The sequence below is a fragment of the Nuphar pumila genome, chromosome 2 (assembly GCF_984573655.1).
Source record: "Nuphar pumila chromosome 2, dmNupPumi1.hap1.1, whole genome shotgun sequence".
NCBI classification, from domain to species: domain Eukaryota; kingdom Viridiplantae; phylum Streptophyta; class Magnoliopsida; order Nymphaeales; family Nymphaeaceae; genus Nuphar; species Nuphar pumila.
Window position 1 is genome coordinate 148,801,767 of NC_143250.1, and position 23,894 is coordinate 148,825,660.

General features: G+C 38.4%; 1 protein-coding gene across 2 annotated transcripts in view; it reads right to left on the minus strand.

Moving 5' to 3' along the window:
* The window catches only part of LOC149847606 (CLP protease regulatory subunit CLPX1, mitochondrial-like), an 89,805-nt gene extending 82,633 nt beyond the window's left edge, over positions 1-7,172 (minus strand). For both annotated transcript variants that reach the window (XM_089997122.1, XM_089997121.1), the window contains exons 1-4: positions 6,233-7,172; positions 4,576-4,637; positions 4,262-4,362; positions 3,941-4,024 (exon numbers count right to left, since the gene is read on the minus strand). In XM_089997122.1, the coding sequence (XP_089853248.1) occupies positions 3,941-4,024; positions 4,262-4,362; positions 4,576-4,637; positions 6,233-7,066 (1,081 nt within the window). In that variant the 5' untranslated portion in view covers positions 7,067-7,172. The remainder of the gene's footprint in view (positions 1-3,940; positions 4,025-4,261; positions 4,363-4,575; positions 4,638-6,232) is intronic.
* Between the last annotated feature and the right edge of the window lie 16,722 nt (positions 7,173-23,894).

Here is a 23,894-nt window from a genome sequence, read left to right on the forward strand (position 1 = left end):
GTCAAACCGACTAAGTCTAGACCAAGACAAATCAGATGCGTGTGCGATTGATTTATAGAGTGCGGTGGAAAAATCGAAGTAGCAAAGACTCGATTTTTCCATTACAAATTGGATTCGGGTTTGGATCTCAGTTTGGACCCAAAACTCAAATGGATTCGATTAGACGGCCTGATTCAGATCCAGACAAACCCTTTTCAAGCAGGTTTGGATCAAGAATACCAAATCCATGATCCAAATCATAGTTGAGTTGATGACCTAAGTGGTCAAATTCTATTATGGATGTGGATCTTAAAATAACATGAAGTAAAGATGACATAGAAGTCATTGAAAGAGCAAAAAGGTCATTTTTGCCCTTGATACGCCTACAAAGCATACAAGGCATAACTAAGTGCTCCGAAGTCAGATCCATGTGATTCTCGAATCCATGGATTCTACTGCTTGGGTAGAGTCTATTAGTAGGGGATGTGTAAACAAACTCTGAAAGAATAGAGTTAGTGTTTGACAATTAAGTTTAAGGGTGTTTTGGTAATTTTGATGATACGAGGTATTCGTTGTTTTCAGATCAAGGGTTGAAATTGGAATTTAAGCATTCCAAGTAAGTGAACATTTGCAAATTCCTCCTTAGTTGATTAAAACACATGCTAATTAGTTTAGGCATCTTTATATATGATTTCATGTGCTTTAAGTATGCTAGTTTGGTTTATTGTAAAGAGACACTGTTTTGCATGCCTAGGAATCTATAAAGTTCAAGTGTGATGCTTAAACCTGATCATGCATAATTTCTGAGTTATGAAATAAAAGTGGCATGACATGATTGCATGCATGAGATTGATGTGTTATGTGAAAATTGAGGGTAGAGTTCCAGAGTCTCAGGGTAGGTATTACATTAGGAAAAGTCACGCTTATGCCTTGGGAGGGGCATTGTAAGTGTCGTGAATTAATCTGTGGTGGGTTGTCATCCTTAACAGTTCAGACATGTAAACATGTGTTAAAAGTAATTGGTGGATATACATTGAGGATTGTATAACGCACTAAATGCAAGATGTGAATGTTGAGTAAAAGTTGTTATAGGATGACCACCCGGTGTGTGATGGGAACTCTACTAGGAGGCATGGTCTAGGATAATGTTGAGGTGTATACCTCATGGGTAACCTGGGAATATCTCAGACGTTTCTAGGTGACCCTTAGGGGTTAAAACATTGCCCACTAGACACATGTAGGACGTAGCATGAACCACAAAACCTTGAGGGCAGGTATAGCTCCTTGGAACACCTTGGGGGCAGGTATAGCTCCTTGAGACACCTTGGGGGCAGGTATAGCCACCTTGGCTCTTCGGCTAGCTACCGTTTGAGTCCCTTCGCTCCCGGCTTGCAACCGGCGAGCTGCTGCAGCACCTGTGTTCGTAGTCTGGGCCAGTTTGGACTACGTTGTTTGTGAGTGGTTCATAAGTCTGGCCAACATTGTAGACTCTGAGTTGTCTACATGGGTTGCTACGCCCGAGGAGGCTATGTCCGGAATAGCCGATTAGAGTAGAAAAGTTGTCTAAAAATGATAATAGAGATGCAGTAAAAGGGGTAAAACTCATAACTAACATGTGTGCATAAGTAGCAAACTAAACTAAGACTAGGAGCTTAGAGCTCACTACAGTTGCAACGGTCGTGTCTATTTGTAAATGGAATCTCACTGGGTTGTAGACTCACCCCATTCTTTTGGTTGCAACTGTAGGTTCAGATACTGTTGCCGCCACTCACAGGACTTAGTATGACTCTGCCACATCAGAAGTATGGTTTTCCTTTACTTTTTATTCTGCTTTTGTCTTTGGATGGTTATGATATTGTAAATGGATGTATGGATCTTCAAATATTGAATAAAAGAAAAAAAAATTCTGGCACGATTTTGAGCTATTTTTGAGATTATTGAGTAATTTCCCTCTGGGAACTAACGTCCACGAACCCGGGCTCGAGAGGCCCCGGATCGGGTCGTTACAATATATAACTAGATACTAACTAGGATTAGGTTTTTCACCTTTTTTATTTTGGTTTTGAATTAGTCAACATAGGGAGTCGTTGGGCTCCCAACGGCTCTATTTAGAGTCGTTGGGATCATAACAACTCTCTATGAAACCCTTTCATCTTTGTGTATAAATATGGAGCAAAGCTCTACTACAATGTATGATTCTTGCATGGTCTTGATCAATAAAATATTGTTTTTATTTCTTGTGTTTGACTCTTTAGTGGGTGTTTGTGTGTGAGCTCATTTTGTGGCTTGGGAATGTTCTTTTAGTGCTTTGGTGAAACTCTTTGAGTGCTCATTTTGTTGTTTTGGTGAATATCTTTTGAAAGACCTTGTTTCATTTCAATGATGACCTCTCTGGTGGGATAAATGCTATGTCACATGAACTCTTCAAAAGGGTCACCACACCCGCGTAGATGCGACGCGGTGCGGGTGTTGGTGCAGGTGCGGGTGCGGCTAATACAAAAATATGCTGCACCGGGTGCGGTCAAATACCTTGGGTGCGGTCAACCCGCACATGTTATATTTGTCCAAAAATGAACTCGGTCAACTTTAACCGAGTCCATTTTGGTCCATGTCTTAAAAAAAGGAGAAGTAGAAGAAGAAGAAGAAGAAGAGAAAGAGAGACATAGAGAGAAGAAAAAGAGTAGTAACGAATAGAGAAGAGAGAGAGAGAGGTACACGTACCACCTTTACCTTCTTCTTCTTCTTCTTTTACTCGTGGAGAGAGAGAGAAAGACGATGGTGGGGTTACAAAGGGGGAGAGGTGGGGACTATAAAGAGAGAAAAGAGGGGGAGAGAAGCAGTGTGGATGAGGTTTACGAAAAGAGAGAGAGAAGCAGGGAGTGAGAGAGGTGGTGGGGTGAGGTAGGGTGAGGGTTACAAAGAGAGAGAGAGAGAGAGGGGCGGTGGGTGAGAGTTACGAAACGAGAGAGAGATGTGGGGTGGGGTTATAAAGAGAGAGAGAGAGACCTGGGATGGGATTAACAAGAGAGAGAAAAGGGGTTTGTGTCCCACCTTTTTATTAAAAAAGGTGAATCTGATCTAGACCCAAATTCTCATTCTTTCTCTTTAGTGAAAAAATTATTTTATATATATATACCCTCCCCACACCCAAGTTTTTTTAAAGTGCCGCATTGCCACACCCGTATATGCACCCACACCTATGTGACATAGGATAAATGGAATCTATAGAGGAGGATAGCTAGCGGTTTAGTTAAAGGGATTATGAGGAAAGGATAGGATCACTTGTTTGCACAAATCATCAATTTCTGGCAAACAACAAAATTTTGACACAAAGCTGAAGTACAAAAAAAGAAGGAAAGGAAAGGAAAAGAAGAGCGAGAGAGAGAGAGAACTAGCAGCAAAATCAGCACATAAATATGCTTGAAAGTACAGACTCAGTGATAGCAAGAGATCAAGTTACATGAAAAAAGGAGTTAAATGTGGATGCTGCATCATTTTACATAGAGACTCGTGCAAACGAAGGCAACGAAAATATTACCTAGAAGAAGAAAGGTTTTCAGTGTTTATGATGCAAACTGTACCCACATAGAACAAGTCAAACCAAGAAATGTATTCATGAAAAATGATGGTAAGTTATTCTCGACAATAAAAAAAAGTTATTTTTTTTCTTTTCTCGCAAGAAAAAGGAAAACAAAAGAAAATCTGTTTGTGAAAGATAGCTGATGTACAGGGTAAAAGTGATAGAATTCCCAATGCCTCGGGAATATAGCTCAGAGTCCGAGAGATCACATGAGCAGGAAATATTAGAATGACCTCTAAAAAGAATAAGAGCATAAGACTGAAGGCAGTTTGAACATGGAATAGTTTTATGTCTAAAACACATTTCAATGATCAGTAAGAAGATATTTGAGTAAAAAAATTTAAAATAAATGTGGACTTTTCAAAAAAAAAAGACGTGGACTTGCCTGTGTTAATGTTGTTGCATCTGCAATGACAAAGGGCACATTTACAAATCTGGCCAATGTTTTTGCTAGCAATGTCTTCCCTGTCCTCAAAACAAATATAACAGCATGTAAGACAAGCTAACTAGCATTAACATCACCAAAAAGTAAATAAACAATCAATCCACAATGAAAAGAATCAGCGTCAAGAAACATTCAAGCAAATGTAACATGGATTGTCACAAGAAACTAAGGAAGAAACATTTCCCTCATCCAGTACAACAAAATAAGAAATAAAAAATAAACTTTAGCCCTTTATATAAGACAAGAATGCATGGTACCTGACCCTGTGGGACCCATGAAAAGTACGTTGCTTTTCTCAAGCTCCACTGAATCAGAATCATCAGCTTCAGAATCAGGGTTTGCAGAATCTACTCCCCCACTAGGATTACAAATTCATAATTCATATATATCAGAGGCTGGATGCAGGAACCAATAGATAATGTGGCCCATGTTTATGCACACATGAACAGGCACTGATTTTTTGCATTTCAAGGAACAAAAGCATGAAAAATAAATAAGTCTCAATAGATAAATAAAGCAACTGATCAACCCTTTCAGCAATGTGAATTGAAGGTGGGACAGTTTCACTAACCCTTTCTGCAATGACGAATGGTATATCCTCTTATAGTGATTATAGACAGCCACTGAAAGCACCTGTTCACAAGGAAGAGGAGCGTCATCTACACCTTTTTGCTTTTCCAGCATTAAGATGCTCTCAAGAAGCATTTGCGCCATAACTGTAAGGATGTCACATGCGAGATAGTAACATAGTATCAATCATATAAAGACAGGTCAAAAGCTATACTAAGAGATGCTAATAGCCAATGATATGAGTTCTATTAGTTAAACCAGTGTCACACATCTCATTCTTGGGATATTCTATGCGAGAATATATTAGCTTTTCTTTTTCTTTGGTACAAGGTGAATTCAGAAAAACCAACTAAAAACATGCAGAAAAAGGAAAATGAAAAGTAAAAGAAATTTGATACGTTCACATTAAAATTGTCATATAATTAAAACAAAAAAGTGACTAATTGAATATAGCATTTTTTGCTTTTTACGCATTTAACTTTTAACCAATATGCTGCAATAAAATCAATTTATCATGGACATATGTGACATAGATTTAAACTAACAAAAGGTGACCCAGTCAGAAAAAACACTCATATTGGGACTTACACATCCAACATGATGTTATCAAACGTTAATAATTAATTTTCATTTTCCAGAATGAACAGGAAAAATGAAGTTCAATTAATTGTTCACTTGGCACATGGAACAATAAGTCCATTCCATGGATTCAAGAATATTTCTTTGTGAAAACATCAAATACAAAATCCATGTTTCACATAAAACGAAGAAAGGATACTCGTTGGTATCAGAAAGGAACAAGCATTCCTTATTTTTGCGGTCTTCACAAGCACCATATATAAAAATTGAATGTCCATTTCATTGGCTTTTAATTCTATAAATCAGAGGGAATAACAAAAATTTGATTGTGCCGGAAACCTAGCTCAGTGTAATGATAACACTATTGATGAAATCAGGGACAATTTCCATAACTGCACAAACTGCAACATCCCCCTTCAAGTCTAAATTATGATGAGATGTGTGTTCATACAGCATGAATGTAGTTTATGTTGTGAAATTTCCCAAGAAAAGACAAATAGCATTTCCTCATGCCATGTACTTATGTGCATTTTCATGTGAACATGAACATGTCATGTTTCAAAATACATATGTTCGTGCAAGTGCTTTTGTGCATTTTTATGCAAACATGAACATGTTCATGCTACCATGTATGTATGCACGTGCAAGTCTTTGTACTTGTGTGCATTTTCAAGCGAATGCGAACAAGTTCATGCTTCCCCACACATATGCTCGTCCAAGTCTTTGTACTTGTGTGCATTTTCATGGAAACATGAATATGTTAACGCTTCCACATACGTATGTTCATGCAACTGTTTCCTATCTATACAGTTGTACATCCACATTCTTATAGACCTGCAAATGTCCGCAATTGTGTCTATGCATGGATGGACAACTTTTACAGCATTGTTTGTTTCTATTTTTTCAATGAAAAAGCAAGGCAAAATGATGAAAAAATCAGTAGTGATTTACAACACACTGAGGTAGTCGATGCAGAGCAAACTCATCAGGCAAGAAGAATTGTCCATTGTCAGATCAAAATTTAGCATATTTGGCAGCAAGAGAGATCATAGAAAGCCATCAACGCATAAAGGCCTCACCTTTTTGGCACGTTCCTGGCCGATAACAAACTTGTCGAGACCCTTACAGATCTCCTTTGGCGTGGGCAGATCCTTCCCCAAATTGGAGCCGCCCCACCCATCGTTCGATCCTAAAGATCCGCCGGACGTGCCGCCTCCAGCGCCGTTCCCAGGTGCCCGCACCACGTTGACGCCCGGAGGGAAAGGCGGGCCCGGTGGCATGTGGACAGCGAGGCCGTTGCCGGGGGGCTGCCAATTCTCCGGCGGATCTCCACTTAAGGATCTGAACGACTCCCAGAAGGAGACCCTCAGCTTCTTCGTGTACTCATCGTCCACCTTATCCTCTCCATCTTCCTCCCTGGTACCAGCGAACGCGGAGGAGGTCGAGTCGGGATCGGGATTCGGATCCCGCTTCCTTTCGGGATCCTTGCCTCTTACCCTCCCGATCTCGATGAAGCTCCCGTGGAGAGGGGCCAACTTGAAGGGGCGGAAGTAGTAGGCGGTCTTGCAATTGGGGCAGAGATTGACGGCCTGGTAACCCCGATCCCGGTTGTGGAAGAGGACGTCCATCTGCTTGGAGCATCGCGGGCAGCTGGTCTCGGCCCTGATCCTGCTGCCGTCCCACTTACTGCGCTCCTGCTGCAAACCCACCGACGCCTCCTTCTGTCTGTACGACCCTATGTGCAGGTAATTCAGCCTGGTGGACACGTGGCACCTCTGCGACTGCCGGCAGAAGAGGAGGTAGGGAGGCAATTCATACGAGTATGATGGCTGGTGCGGTCTGGGCCTCGTCAGGGACAATTGGGACGATTTCGCGGTATCTCTCAGCCTTCTCCATCGGAGGAAACCAGACATGGTATGGTTTGGCACAGGCAGAGAGGGGTTTCAATTTCCGCTCTTCGTTTGCGTCTTCGTCTTGTCTTCGTCTTCAGTATTTATAAAATAAAAAGAGAGGAGAAGCAGTGGGAGGGAGGGGAAAAGGAGGATATATATATATATATATATATATATATATATATATATATATTTAACATACACCTCGTGAACGCCACCCTCGGATGGACACAGAAGGATAAATTAAGTTTTAAAAAAATTTATTTGAAGACAAACTCCAGGGCGGGCTCGAGTGGACTAGATTGCGTTGCGGGCTGGGTCAGGCAGTCGGGGCGAGGCGTGTCACGTTTCTTTGCAACACGGTACGATCGTACACGCAACCCATGATTCGGAATTTCGAACCCCACTACCAAGATTGGAGATTCTTCACGTCTCTCGTGTGTCCCTCACCGCATGTCCACTCAAGCGTACTCTGATGCACGTATTGTAGCGTATATGAATCAGTTGAGTGTTATTAAAGCGTCTCGCGGACCATCCGAATCGTCTGGTGAGCGGTCTCGAGCTCCAACCAACGTCCAGCCTCATGTAGGTCGGGTTTGTCTCGAGTATCTGACCCGACTTCAACCTGAATATTCCAGTAACCGGTCCCGAGCCAAGCCACACGTCAATTGGGTTTGGGCTATGATTTTTGCTAGGTATTCAACCGACCCAAATTATATGAGTGTTTTTTTTTCATACATTTTATGCAAAATTTATATTTTAAATGCCCTCTAAATTATGTAGGTTGGGTTTGTGATTTTATTTTCTCAGCTGGATATAATCCGAATGCAAACCCGAACCTTAGTGCTTGTAATTTTGGGCGTACCGGGAAGAAGAAACATGTCACCAGCAGCAGCCAAGTATGCTCAAGTTGCTGAGCAAACTGTATGGTATGGACCCACGACCTTTCATCTTAAATTCGTGGTTTGCCACTTCATCCTCACGTAATTTTAAGACGGACGTGGTGGTGGAGGATGAAACATAGAGGCCGCCTTGTAACTCGGGATCGATCGGACTTTGTATAAATAAGACATTATTGGACCCCAATCATGGTCATATGGAACTGTCAACAGGTCAGATATCAGGCCTTTTAGTAATATCGGTCGGGTTTGGGTTCAGGTTATGTCTTAGAAAATGGGAGCCCAAACCGAACTGGCATAGTTGAAACAACGTTTAAAATTCGCATTCTGCATATATTAAATACTCGCACGTTGTTGGTTCGCGTAACCGCGATGGGTATCCGATAAAAGCATGGCTCACAACTAGGGGTGTCAACGGTTAGGGTTTGGTTCGAACTCAGGTGAAATAAGACCTGGCCCTGATTTTCGGGTATGATATCTGGTCCAGACCCGAGTCTAATCGGATCCACCATAAGAGAAACCACACGCGAACCCAATAAGAACTACATGAACCAAACCCAGGTCATACCTGGAAGAACAATATTTTTTATCATTTTTACATTGAAAATTTGTGGGTCTTAATCGGAACTCTGGTCGGGCCCAGGTCTGGTATAAAATTTGACAAACTATACATGGGTCCCTGTATATCGGACCCTTGGGTCGGGACTCAGTTTTTAATCGGGTCATCTTATTTATTACCATACACGAACCCTAGGGTTTGGTTTGGGGCCGGACCTGAAGCAAGTTTCTTTGGCCCTTTATTGGCAGGGTGCGCTAAATGACCGGATTGACCAGGCTGGGCTGGGGCCAGCCAGCCCACTGGTAAACCAACCTGTTTTCCACACTTAGAAAAAAGCATCCAAGTCAAAGAGCACAGCAAGATCTTGTTGGAACGCAGGCCAAAACTGAAGAAACTATTTGAATGTCCCTAGTCATTCTGATTAGATCAACCGAGATCTTTCAAAAAATGGCCGATATTTGCAGCTCTGCGTGTGCACGTACGTATGTTCTTTCGACGCTTTATCTTTCTTATCTTGCGATGTATTTGTTGACGGTAGCCGTCTTACAAATCAAATCCTTATACACCCATTTGTTTTCTTCCTGATCGTATTCCTAAAATCTCACAATATCAATTCCCCTTTTACTATACAATACAAACGGAAACTCAAATGCATACTTAAACAAGCTTGTTATGAGTCGCCGCCGGTCTTTTATGTCGGAGTCACTAGCAAAAACGTTGCTTATCGTGATCAACTATCCCCACCAGGCGGTTCATAAAGGCCAGAAATCGTAATAAAAGCATGTGCTATCAAGTCATTATCAGGAAAAAAACATTTTTCATGCTTTCAGTTTTCCCTCCATAACTCACGCAATTAAATGTGATTCAGGGATGAGATTCTGTGAACCAACCTTCTTTTAGCTGCCCCATGAGAGGCTCTTCCAATTAGGAGAATCTACATTCCAGTAACTTATTATGGCCTAAACGGGCTGGAACAACGGGTATGTTTGGTTGCATCTCATGTGATTTTGAAGTTATATGATTTCAATTCACATATTCCACCATGTTATTTAGAATCACAAGAGTCAATTCCAATATGATTTCAAATCACATTCCTTTTTTTATTTTCATGAGATTCCAAATCACATATTTGGTAGTCAGTGCAAATGAGACATGAGATTCCAAGTCATATGTTTGGTTAGTTGTGCAAATTCAATTCATTATACTGTATGAAAAATGACTTGTTTACAAAAATACCTTGCACTTTTTTATATTCTCCCTATGTCCAAAATCATAAATACTCAACTTCACTATAACGTTTTTAACCCTTGCATGTGTGAAACCGGCGAACTTTACACGATATATCGCATCGCTCCTCGAGTAATGCAATCAACCACTTAAAAGGAGTTCTACACATTTTTTTCTTGCGGACATCATGAATGTCGCATAAAATTTACATGTGATCTTTCTGTTATTCTTGAACTTCAGAGCATCACACATATGTCATAAAGTTCACACATATGTCACGAAATTCGCAAATATATCACGAAGTCTGCAAATAATTTTATGTGCAAACTTTGCTCAAACTTCAAAACATCGCACATACGCCACGAAGTTCACAAATAATTTTATGTGAGAACTTCGTTCAAATTTTGGAACATCGCACATATGTCACGAAGTTCACAAATAATTTTATGTGTGAACTTCGCTCAAACTTTGAAACATCGCATATATTTCATGAAGTTCACAGATAATTTATGTGAGAATGGCGTAAGTATAAAAACCGAAACATCGCAACCCATAATTTTTAGCGTTATTTGTGGTCCTCATTCTGCTTTTCTGTGGTGACTTTTTCTGCAATTTTTTCAACAATTATTCAAGCAACTATTCCAGCGGGACTTCATCTTTAAGTATTTTGGAATCTCCAGCGGTGTCTTTTGTCAGTAAGCACATTTTTAATTGTTGAACCAGTTTTTTTAAACACAAGTTTTTTGAAACACGATTTAACAATGACATATTGTAGATGTTTATATGTATATATTTGAGGTCATATTGTCGTTCTTTGTAATCATATGTTATGGCACAAACACTTCCTTTGTTCCAGCTATCTAATTGTTTCCTAAAGCGTTCGTGCCGATTCACGTTCCTAGTCCCACCATTATTCATCTTCCTTTTCAATATCACCGGCAATTTTGGTGTTGACTGTCCCAAGCTAGCTTGTAGGAGTACTTGACTATCATGCTGCAACTTGGCTTCACATTTGCTAAAGAGCCAAATATCGCAGACAGACCATGTCACAGCCTCGGCAACAACCTCATCATCCTAGTCCTCCACATCCCCATACGGTCTCCACACAACTTGTATAATCGAGATTGTGGTTTAGATATAGACATAATTATTCATGCAAGATGTTGAATGTGATAACAATTTGTACTAAGGAAAATAAAATCCTAAAGCGATGATTACTTAAGAATGCTAAACATTATAATGATTTACACTAATGAAAGTTAGATGCAAATGTGATAACGATTTGTAATAAGGAAGAAAAAATCCTTAAGTGATGATTACTTAAGAATGTTAAACATTATAACGATCTACGCTAATGAAAGTTAGAGGTTATGGAGATAATAATTTGTACTAAGAAAGACAAAATTCTAAAGCGATGATTACTTAAGAATGCTAAATGTTACAATGATTTACACTAATAAAAGTTAGATGTTAAGGAGATAACAATTTGTTCTAAGGAAGACAAAATTCTAAAGCGATGATTACTTAAGAATTCTAAACATTACAATGATTTTAAACCATTTACCTCATTTAATTGCAACCCATCTAAAATGAACTGAGCATTTTTCTCCTTGACATTTATTGAAGTCCACTGGCTGATCTTGGGAAAACTACAAACCGCAGGGCCATACTGAGGACTCAAGGCGTCAATATGCTCCCACGTTCAAACCTACAAAAACAATATTTTAGCAAGACTACAACCTTCAACGAGCTTAGTCTACAAGCACTAAATATGTAATAAACAAATACCTGAACAAATGACCAAAACCCCTACGATGGTTTTTGTACCCTTACTCGCACGGTAAAGTTGATTGTACAAGTATGCGAGCATAGCAGCACCCCATGCTCAATTGTCGACTTCATCTAAGTCTTCCAGGAACTGCAGCCACAAGTAACTTATTCTCGAACCACAATAATAATAAAATAAAGTAATTCCAAAAAAATAAAGAAGGAAGTTGTGCACCTCTTGGTCAACTGCTTCAGATGCACATGCAGCAGACCGACCTTCCCATTTATTATAAAAAAAATGAACTTTCATCGATGATAAATTATTTCCACCAGAAATACACTCACGTCATTCCTCCATCAACATTCCTAGAAGGGATATGCAATTGTCCCTTGGGTTATAGTTTAAAACCCGTGTTAGGACAACACTTCCATGGCACTTAAGACCCGTAATTCGTGCCACATCTTATAGGGTCATGGTGATTTCAAAACCTCATAAAGGGCTAATAACATTAGAGAAATTCAAAATGATTATTATGTCATGCATAAACACACACACTTAAAGTGATCCACCTTCATACATAATGATAAGTCCCATAAAAAAGAAAAAACCATATAACCCAATCAACTTTATGCTTACCTTGGGAATGGTAAGTAGTATAACTCCGATCAATATTGTTGTCAATGGAATCATGCTCCTCGAGTGGCAATAACTCGACGTCCCTGGTCATCGGAGGTAGAGTACATCATCTCCTGCAAGTATAATCTTAAGTTGATAGTTTTTACACTTTTGCAGAAGGTTTATGTGCATCCTTACTAAAACATGCTCCTGTGGTAGGCTTGTCGTATGGGTTACTAAAATACATATAATAATAAACCTCTATATGGTTTTGGTCCTGACTCAAAGTTGCCCATGTGAGTACTCACAGGGGGGTAAATATTGAAACAAATACTTTCATACTCACACAGATTATTATTGTGAGTACCTTCTTAATGAAATATGATTCCCAACTTGGATTATATTCATGCTTTAGTTGTATTTATGTTTTACTATACTCATGCTTTAGTTGTACTCATACTTTCTCTCAAGTATTACTTTATCTGAAATTATATGTGATTTTACCTGAAATTGGTATAATTATTGACTGAGCTTTCATGAGTCTGAACCTTTAAAAGAAATTTTTAGGTGATTAGCTCATGAATAGTGGATGGCGCGAGACAATGACAACATTCTAAACCAGACTTTCAGAGGAACACATGTTAGTTTAGGGTGTTTTGTTTATATATTGTTTTTTACCCTATATTTTTGTATAACGAACTCTTATATAAATAAAACTCTTTGGACTTTTTGACTAATTTGATTTTTCGTGCATGATCCTCACCTGTGACCTGTCCAAAGTTTGCTTAACCCTAAGGTTAAAATAATTGTTTTCAGTTGCTTAGAGGTTAAAAAAAGAAAATTTTCAAACTTTTCGATAAATTTTTTGGGGCGTAATAAATTTACTCTTAGGGTGTCACGATTCTCCCTCTCCTCTAAAAGTAGGAATGGGTATTACTTATATACCCCTTGGATTCAGGGGTGTTCCCCATCAAAGTAGGGATGGGGTGGATGGGATCCAGGATGTGGACAGGATCCCACCTTGCAACAGTCAGGTCTTCAAAGGCGTAGGAAGAGAAGGGAGTACCAACCATATTTCAAAAAGAAGAACATAAATACCAATCAAGAGGCATTGACTGAGAAAGCAAGCTTGCCTAATGAAGAGCTTTCTCTCCTCAACCAAGCTATAAAATTAGGTAATACTCAGAAAAATATAATAATGACGGAAGAAGAATGCAATCTGGATATGACATTGGAAGTAGAGGGAGTCATCTCAAATGGCCCGAATTCCTTTTACACTCTTCAAACCGCATCCATTAAGAAGATAATGGCCTAGTCCATAAATCTTGGAAGGGCCACCCCTCCATATTGGAACCCAATTGTGAGGGACATGTCAAATTTTTTAACTAATTACAAATTAATTAATGGAATCTGGTAGGGTTCTGCCTAACCCCATCTTGCCTTAAAAAAAATGGAAAATGATTATACTGTACAACTAATTTGACATGTTTCTCAAAATGCTCCATAATATTTGCTATTATCCCTATGTCCAAAATCATAAATATCCTAATTTAAAAAGTTCTTTTTACCCTTTGTATATGTGAACTTCCTAAATATATGCAAATTTCCTCTCAAATATGTGACTATTTTTTTCAGAATAGTCGATGTTTTCAGATTTATCTCTCTGATCCGGCATCAAAAACTTGTGTTTTTATAGTCTTTGGAAAGTTGAGACATATGCCAATAACTTTCTTGTTTTGAGTTAGAACTAAATACCCCTCTAGGGTTCTTATTTCTGAGTTCTAAAGCTGGAATAGAAACATGCTCTATAGACTGGAACATGCAAGACTGCACCTTTTGTGTATATTCTATGCTATTTTCAGGCTACCTATATAAAAAACCCAAAAAAAAAAAGATAGATCAAGATATTAGCTTTCCAATGCCACCAAAATTACCTTGATCTGATGAGTTGTTGGGAAGAAATGTTTTTTGGAAGCTAGACTATTCAACTATTCTAGTATGCAATGCATGCTTTTATTCCAGTTTTGGAACTAAAAAATATTAACCTTAGAGGGGCTTTCGACTCTAACTCAAAACATGAAAATTATAGACCTATGTATCAACTTTTCAACATTTGTAAAAACATAGGTTTTTGATATCGGATCAGAGAGATACATATATGAGAACAAATACAATTTTGTAGAAAATATATATGTAATTTTCTTGCTAAATATATGTGCTTTTCTTTCTATATATGCAAATTTTTACTTATATTTGTAATTTTTCTTTTATATATATATATTATTTTATCGTAAATATATGCATTTTTCTTCTTATATATGTGATTTTCTCCTATATATGTGTTCCTCATAAACATGTGATTTCCTCCAAAATATATGAGGAGTTTATCCTATACATGTGATTTTCACCTAAATATATGCGGAGTTTCTCCTTTATATATTATTTTCCTTCTAAATATGCAATTTCTGCTTAAATACATGCAATTTTCTAAGTTTAACAAGAGGTTCACACCTATTTTTTTGCAAAGTTCTGAGGTATATGTGAACTTAGTCATATATTTGCGATGTTTCAAGGTTTGAGTTTAATAGGATGTTCACACTTATTTTTATGTTGTCTTCTTCATTTTATGCGTATATTTTATGCATACTTCTTTATTTTATGCAAACTTCCTCATCCTCGCATATATTTTATATGAACTTTCTCATCTTTGCCTATATTGACCAGTCTGTCTTTCAATTCTCTCCAACCGCTCATCAGATCAAGATGATCTTGATGGCGTTGAAAGATTAACATCTCCATCAGTATTTTTTCTTTTTGCTATTTTTTTCAGATTTCTGGTGCAGATAGTCGGAAAATATCATGGAACATATATAAAAGGCATAGCCACGCATGTTTATCTCTTATTTTAGGAACGCTGGCAGAGTTGTATCTTAGTGCCCGTTCGTTGTTTTCTAGCGAATCAGGTATCATTAAAAATGTATTTTTATTTATTTATTTTTCTTTTTTGTATTATTTAGAATCCTTCATTTTATTTGCTAAAACGTTCTCTGAAGATAGATTGTTCGGTTGTTCCAATCTATAAAGTATGTTTCTATTTCGGTTTTGAAACTCGGAAACGAGAACCCTAGAGAGATTTTCGGTTATGACTTAAAACATGAAAATTATAGTATTGTATTTTAGCTTTCCAATGAATGTAAGAACACAAGTTTTTGATGTCGGATCAGAGAGATACAAATATATGAGAAAAAAGACTATTTTGCAAAAAAATAGTCACATATTTAAGAGAAAGTTTACATATACAGGAAGTTTTCACCTGTGAAGGGTAAAAGGGTCTTTTTAAATCTAGATATTTGTCATTTTGGTCATAGAGAGTAACAAAAATTGTGAGACAGAAAACGTGTCAAATTAGCTAACATTTCAGTTATTGTCTATTTTTTTATATTCATACATGTTTCTTAAAGCACTAAAAATTAACGACCCACAATACTTTGTAAATTTAAATACATTACGAGCCATTGACTTTTTCCATTACAAAACACTACTTTTTTATCGGCAAGATGGGATTAGGTAGACCCCTCCAACTCATTAAAAGCAAAAAAGACGTACAAAAACAAATTTATAAGTTTGCACAATTTATATTCATTGATCAGCCCCTAAGAGGAATGCCTAAACAACCAGTCTTCCATGTGTAAGTTGCCAATTTCCCTTTGTCTTTGGCTTATACGACACTTCTTTTGTTCTTGTGCTATAATTTCCTTTTGTCTTTGGCTTGAACCGAGGATGTCCACATGATGGACATGATCTGCTTTTTCTTGATCTTTAAAATACAACATGCAGTGATTGGGACAAACATCTATATTTTGATACCCCATATCTATAGCATTGACCATAACCTTCGCACGGTAGAGATTTTGTGGTAATTTTTCATCTTTGGGCAACATACTCTTCACAATATAGCACAGACGGTTAAAACATGATTGACTCAAATTAAACTTGCACTTCAAATTCAGTAGTTGAAGAATTACAGACAGGATAGTGTGACTCTCGCAATCATTCCACAGTGGTTTATCAACATCTCTAAGTAAGTCATAGAATATACTAGCTGCATCATTTGTTACTTTTTCCTCTACCCCAGTTGGTGCATCACTATGTCCCAAAGCAGAACCTATTTTCGGTCCTACGACATCAAATATCAGGTCCACATATAAATTATTGTGCACCACATCCACCCTTGCGTCATAATTATTCCAAAATTCTTCACCATGAAGCATCCAATTTTGATAACTACTAACAAAACCCTTCCTGTATAGGTGATGTCTAATGCCATGAGGTTCTACAAATCGATTATTCTTACACATCGTGCAAAAGCATCTGATCCGACTGGTAGGATCCACTATACTGACATTTGCCATTGCGAATTCAATAAAACTGTCAACATCATCCATATATTCATGCGACACCTTATTATCAACTATCCTATGATACATCCATTCACGGTTTGCAGTCATTTTGTCCTAAAATATTACAAATATTTTCATCACTAGTTAAAAGAAAATCTTAATAATGCTATAATGACACAAATATATCCATTTGAACAAAAAAATCATGATACAATTTCACATAGAAGGCATAATCAAATGGAAAATAACTTCATGCAAGCATGGATACTGTAATATCCGAAAATTTCTAAGTTCTTTTCTATAGCATTGTGAAATGTCTTGAATTTCATGCCAATATAGAACCCTAATTTCTTTAAAAATTAATGCTCGAGTATATTTGTAAGGCTTAGGGGGTTTAATAAGGTTGAATTGTAGTAAATATAAACCCTACACGGTTTGAATAATTGAGAAAATCCTAAGTGATGCCTAATTGAAAATGTCTCTCTTAAAAAGAAAATGTTGAATTTTCTTTAAGTAAAGATAATTAAATAATATGAATTAACAAAAGTAGGTTGTGAACATATACATATTAATATGCTTAATAAGTTGTAATTAGTGGATAATTAATGTCTTTACATTTTATATGATTTGTGGTTGTATAAAACAAAAACGATTTTTGTTGGAATTCTATGTTTTTGTTAATTATAGTTTAATAAAATACATTTTTGTTATAAATTAAACCCATTTTATTAGTTTAGTAGGAGCCAATAGGTGGGCCGTCTCATCCTATGTGGCATCTTACTTTAAATTTATTTTGAAATTTAAAAATCTAGTGAATTTTAAGTTTATTTAAAACTTGAAAATCAAGGAGGAGATCAAGGGCTCCCAATGAAGTTTCATTAAAGTGATCAAGGGCTAGAATTAATTCCAGCCCATAATCTAGCTTAAGAGGGTTATAAAACCCTCTCATATCCCATGCCTCCCTCATTTGGGCTGGAAAAAAAAAGGGAGAGCTTCTCTCTCCCCAAAAAACTCTCTCTCTCTCCTCTCTTTCCCCTTCCCTACTCTCTTCTTTTTAGAGTTTCTTTTGGTCCTTGAGTGCAAGATCCAGACCTCAAGGGGTGTGGTGAGGATATCTAAGGTCCTCACATTGCTGAAAGGAGGAGCTGATTGGTGGATCGAGCAAAAAGGGTCGTTCATCTATCAAGAAATACATTTTTTTCAACAAAATATAGGGTTTCTATGCTTTTCTTGCAAGAACGGAGTTCTTGGCATAGATTTTGATTCTTTTTCATGAGTTTAGATCATGATCAAACCCTCCTAACCGTGGGTTTGACTCAGATCTAATGATCTATGGCAAAAACACGTTTTCCCCTAAAGAAAACCATTTTTGAAATCGGGTTTATCATAAAAATTGGTTTCTTAGAAATAGATTCGTAAAATATATTTGTATTTGATTTATTCCATGATTTTTATGCAAATATTAGTTTGGATTGATAGATTATGAATTGTTCTATCTACTGTGAATATTTTAGAATTTTTGGAATTTTGTTTCATGCGTATTTCCTATTTCTTTTAATTTTTCTTGGGATTCGGGTGACTCGGTTTGATTCACTCAAATGCAAATCTCGGAATTCCAGGTTTTCCACTTGACCGCCGTTCAGTAAAATGGTCGTTTCTCCCTCGTTCAGAGAATTTTTGACGAACGAATTGTTGCGTTGAAAATCTAACTCCATTGTGCATCTACTGTAGAAATTTGGGCTCTGTTCATAGACCGAGCACGTCTCTGTGACAGTTGAAACAAAAACTGATAGGTCTGTAGTAAAACATGCATAACTCCCTCATACAAAAAAGTTTTTACAAACGATTTGCGGCTATGGATAGCTGACAACAATTCCTATATACTGTAAAAATTTTAGCTCTATTCATGGAGCCAAAAAAATTCTGTGAGCTCTGTACCTGTCGAACAGAGTTATGAAATTGGAAAAATTAGGGCAAATTCATAAATCATAGCTCAAAGGGTGCATAGTATATATGTTTTTATTCAATTTCTTTATAGAATTAGTATGCATTATGTGAATGATTATGCAGGTCTGATTTTATGCAATCTTATATGATTATGGCATGAATTGTAAATGGAAGGTTACACATTAAAGATTTAGTTTCTAAAGGTCCAATGAATACAAGTTTATGTTTTAAATTCTAAAAATGTGTTGACTACATGTATGTCCATGATATCGTGATGATATGATTGTTTCATTGATATGGATGTTCATATATATTCTCCTTGTTGCATTGGCCATGTACATGCATATGCATTATGATGTGTGAAAATGAATAAGATGTTTATGCTACGCATGTGCTTAAATGTTTGTTACAAGTTTAATTATATGACTTTGTCCAATACTTTATAAGAATGCATCCATGACCATAAAGTGGTTTAAGTTTGATGTTGCATAAAAAGTATGACTATATCCAAGTAATCATGTGACATTAAACTCAAGATACTTGCTTGGAGAGTAGCAGGTGATACAAAACTTCGTGGGGCAAGTTCTGTTACGGGCACGAAAGGTTGCTCCTCCCCTCCCACGATTTTAGGGGGAAAACCTCTACATTAGACTGCAACATAGAGATTATAGTACTCATGAGGAAAAATTGATGCATCGGGTTGAAAGGTGTTGGAAATCTCTCTCGTATTAACGTCTCTCACCCCGTCTTAGTGAATGGACCTGGCCAGGCTAAAGCCATCCCTTTATGTAAAACACATCCTGTGTCATGGTCCTGATCTGAGAATGTCTGCCTGTGTCGTATCAGCAGGGCTAAGAAGTGATAACTTAAATGGTGTGCGCATTAATTTGGCATCGCATGCATCATCTAATTAAGAAAATGTAACTAAAGATAAGAAAATATGCATGCATTGAAAGAGCTTCTGCATATGGTAAGTCATGCATTTTAATGGTTCATGCATTTTGTATTTTGAATATATGGATTTATGTTTTTCTGTTAAATATGAAAATTCTAAACATACATGATTTGTTGTATGATTGTTTAAGTTAAATTAAATGTTAAACCATGAAATTTCTATTGAAATCTTTGTCTTGTTATTCTGTCTTACAAGTTTAGCATAATTACTCTACTGAGACATGTTGTCTGACCCTATATGGTTTAAAAATTTTCAGGTAATGAGTAGGTACTTACGTGCGAAGGCGGAAGGTTGCGACGGGGACTGAGCCTACCTTTCCTCTGCTTCATGAATTCTGAACTCTGATTTTACTTTAATTCAATTCAATGACAAATGTGATAAATTTTGGATATTATGGAACTTGATTTTATTTCATGCATGGTTAATTAGTTGTTAAAGTTTAAATTCCATAATTATATGGTTGCAAGCATTCATATGAAGTAGCATGCCAAGTTTTATGCCCAATGTGTTTTTCCGCTGTTAACTGCTAAAAGATTTAAATGTATTTCAAAAAAAAAAAAAATCCACCAATTTCGGGTTATAAAAATTGGGGTGTTACAGATACAGAAACATCAAACATTACAATACATTCAAATCATTCATATCAAAACAATATCAAACATGTATCTGCAGCAAACATACTTCAATATCCCGCTAACTACTACCATGCCTAGCATGGAATCCGTACTCCAAAAATAAGAACACTTCTATTCTCATACATTAAAGTCATGCTCAACATGATCTTCAAACTCCATCAAAACAGTCCTAGATATCCACAACTAAGTGTGTGAACAAAAAAAATGTTGCATCTAATAAATTAAATAACATGTGATGCGCTTGCATCACTTACTCACCTCAGGTATTTACCCGATTTGAATTGCTTTTCACCAAAAATCTAGTACAGTGCTCAGAGCTCCTTATATTTACTGAAAAACAGTAAAACCTATTGAAAATCATATCAGAAACTTAGTTGAATGCTAAAACAGATTAAAACAAAACAAAACAAAAATTGAGGCACCCCCTGTATGTAAAAAATACACAAAGACAGGAGCGCTTTGCCCCTTGTCTATCAAAAAACCCAAGCAGTAGGGGCTGAGGCCCCTGGCAGACTGTAGGAGGCAGAGCCTCGCCCTCCCTGCCAGAAATTGAGGGAGGGGAAAGGCCTCTGCCTCACAAAGGAGAGGGTGGCAGAGGCAAGGGGTGAACCCCTGCCTGCCGAAAAATGAGGCGGCAGAGGCAAAGCCCCTGCCTGACCAAGAGGAAAGAGGCAGGGGGCTGCCAGAAATCCAAAGGCGGCAGGGGGCTGCCAGAAATCCAAAGGCAGCAGGGGGCCTCACCTCTGCATGCCTAAGGAAAAAGAGGCAGGGGCGAGGCCCCTACCGAAAAAATTGAGAGGCGGCAGGGAGGATCGCCCCTGTCAGACAAGGAAAAACATGGGTAGGGGCAGGGCCCCTGCCAGACATCCCAAGGTGGCAGGGGTTCTCACCCCTGCTTGTTTGGTAAATAAGGGGGGCAGGGGCTTCACCCCTACCGAAAACTGCAAAGGCGCCAAAGGCATTGCCTCTGTCTGCCAAAAGAAATAAAGACAGTCAGGGGCTCTGCCCCTGCCTACCATAAAAATAAGAGGGGCAGGAGCATCGCCTCTGCTGGAAAATAAGGCGGTAGGGGCGAAGCCCCTGCCTGATAGAGAGGAAAGAGGTAGGAGGCAGGAGGGCTCGACCCTGCTTAACCAAGGAGAAAGGTAGCATGGGCATCGCCTCTGTCGGTCTGCTGAAAAATGACAAGCGGTAGGGGCGACGCCCCTGCCAAAACAAGATGAAGAAGTGGAAAGGCGAGAAGGAGATGAAGAAGAAGACTAGGGGAGGGAGTTACCAGAGAGACTGGGGGGCGGTTGTCGGTAGCCAGAGAGAGGACGGAAAGCGGCGCGGGTGAGAGAGAGAGAGAGAGTGGCACGGGTGAGAGTAAAAAAAAATCGATTTTGTGCCCTAGGGTGATTTACATCGACAGTTAGCGACGGACTTTTGGACGGAATTTTTCTGTCGCAAACTCCATCGCTAACTAGCGATAGAGTTATTCCATCGCTATATCCATCGCTAAGTGCGTCGGGTTTTGCAACATAAAATTTCAGTCACTAATCTGTCGCTACTTAGCGGGGGAGTTGACGACGGATGTTTGTCCGTCGCTAATTTCGTAAGTATTTACGAACTTAGCGACGAATGTTTTTCTCTCGCTAGTCCGTCGCAATTTTGTGACGGAAAAAATCCATGGCAAAAGTCTGTCGCTATTTGGCATTTTTCTTGTAGTGGATGCGCTAATACAAGTAAAAAAAAGGTTTCCTATATAGGTGTTATGAGCGCTGACCTCCACCAGTATGAAAAACCTTAATACCACTTGGAAACACAATGCTTTTGTCCTTAATGATGTTTTGGAAAGTAGACTTTGTATTTTGTTGAAATGACCACACCATGGTTTTTTACACATGAATGTGTCAACGAGATTTTGATATTGGCTCAGAGATTCTCAACATTGACACGCAGCTCCGAAGTTCGAACGGATCTGTGTAGGAATCAACATGGCACCTTCAAATGAAGTAGCTTGTGTTCTGACTTCACGAACACGTTTTTCATATATGATTATGTGGGAAAATACTCAACTGTAACACATGAATTATGTATGGATATTTTTCGTTTGTGGACTTGAAATTGAAACGGGTTGTAGGTGGCGTAGTATCCCTGAAGCATGATACATGATTGCAAGTGACTAGAGAAACCTTCGTGGCATGAAACATGGAGCTGAGCAAATGCACTTGAGAAGTAATGTGCAAACTAAGGTTAGATTGCTGAGTTGCTTACGAGCAATGCTGTGTTGCCTTGTGTCGCCGCATACCATAACCAAGATATAAGTTTTCCACTTAGCAATGCACCTATCATCATAGGTCTCGCCGCAACACACACACATATGTTACTTTTGGCCGGTGACGAATAAAGTTCGGCTCAATACCATTAGGTTGTAAAGTGAGCACCGGGTTAATATTTTTTTTTTGTTAATTTGTCTCAACATGACACCCAAGATGATATTGGATTCATATAGATGCCCAAGCATGTGTTGGACATGATCTCTGTCATGTTCGTGACGTGATTCATGTTCTTCCTTTGAAGCTCTTGATTTTGTTGTTGTTTTTAATACTTTTGGTTGTCTATGGGATGGTTTGTATTGTATTTCTTGATGAACAAGAATCTTGGTTTTTACGTGGTTCTAGGATCCTCCTCAACTATAAGATGTGACATGGCTAATTTCATGGAGTTCCTGACAGAATAACATATGATTGTAAAAGTGGAGCATGATTGACAATGTTACATAAATGCTGTATAAACTTCACAATTATTCATAAATGTAAAATATGCTCTGGGTCCTACATTCTGTGAAATTGCTGTCCAAATCCCGATGTGTTACATCCCTTCACTGTGCCATTGAAGGTGAATTTCATGTTTGATCAATCTAAGAAGATAGGCCTATACTGTTTTGATGATTTTTTTTAAACAATTTTTAATAAAAATTTAAGAAAAAATGTGCAATCCCTTCTATATAATAGAATTTTTTGTATACAATAAAAAAAATTTAGGGCCTAATTTGGAGGCTTCGTCTAAGGCCTCAACTTCCCTAGTCGAGAGAGAGCTATAAATGATAACTCGTTCATTTTTTGAAAAATTTACACTGGTACCATATAAGTAACACTTGTATGTAAATGCTCATACAAAATTTTAATTACATTCTTAACTTATAAGAGTGGTAATTGAGAAAAATTATAAAGCATTAAAAATTTTGAACTTATACACTTGCTTTTGCTTTTATAATATTTAGGGTAGGAAACCGCAATATTAGACGAAAAAAGTTTTTGGCGGTTCTCATCCGTAGCGAGGGAGGACAACTGGAGTGGGAGAGGCTGCTGACACAGAAGCAACGACGACGAGTGACGAACATCGAATTCTCCGTCTTCCTCCGTAACGAGGAACTCTTCGAATCCCAATTTGGGATTCGAGGAGCGGGAGCGGGACCGGGAGGAGGAGGGCGGAGCAACCGGAGATCTTGGCGCCAATCCCCTACAAGCAACCGCCTGCGAGGGCTCGCTGCCTCGCACGGTCTCGAACAGTCAGGACGAGAGGATGCTCGCGAGGGAGACCATGAGGCTCAGCGCAAACCTTGCGTCCGCCAACGCCAGCATTGCCGCGCTCGAGACGGCATTGGTCAGGCCGGAAATGCGGGTGCGTCTCGTCGGAGAGACGAGGCAAGAGATGGTGGGCAGAGTGATCTGTTCGGAAGAATTGGACGGGCGAAGGTGGAACTACGTCTTCGACGCCCATCTGCCGGGAAGTTTCAGCCGTTCGATGCATGCCGTCGCCATGCAGCCCCCAAGAGCCCGATCGACGTCAGCTGCTTCTC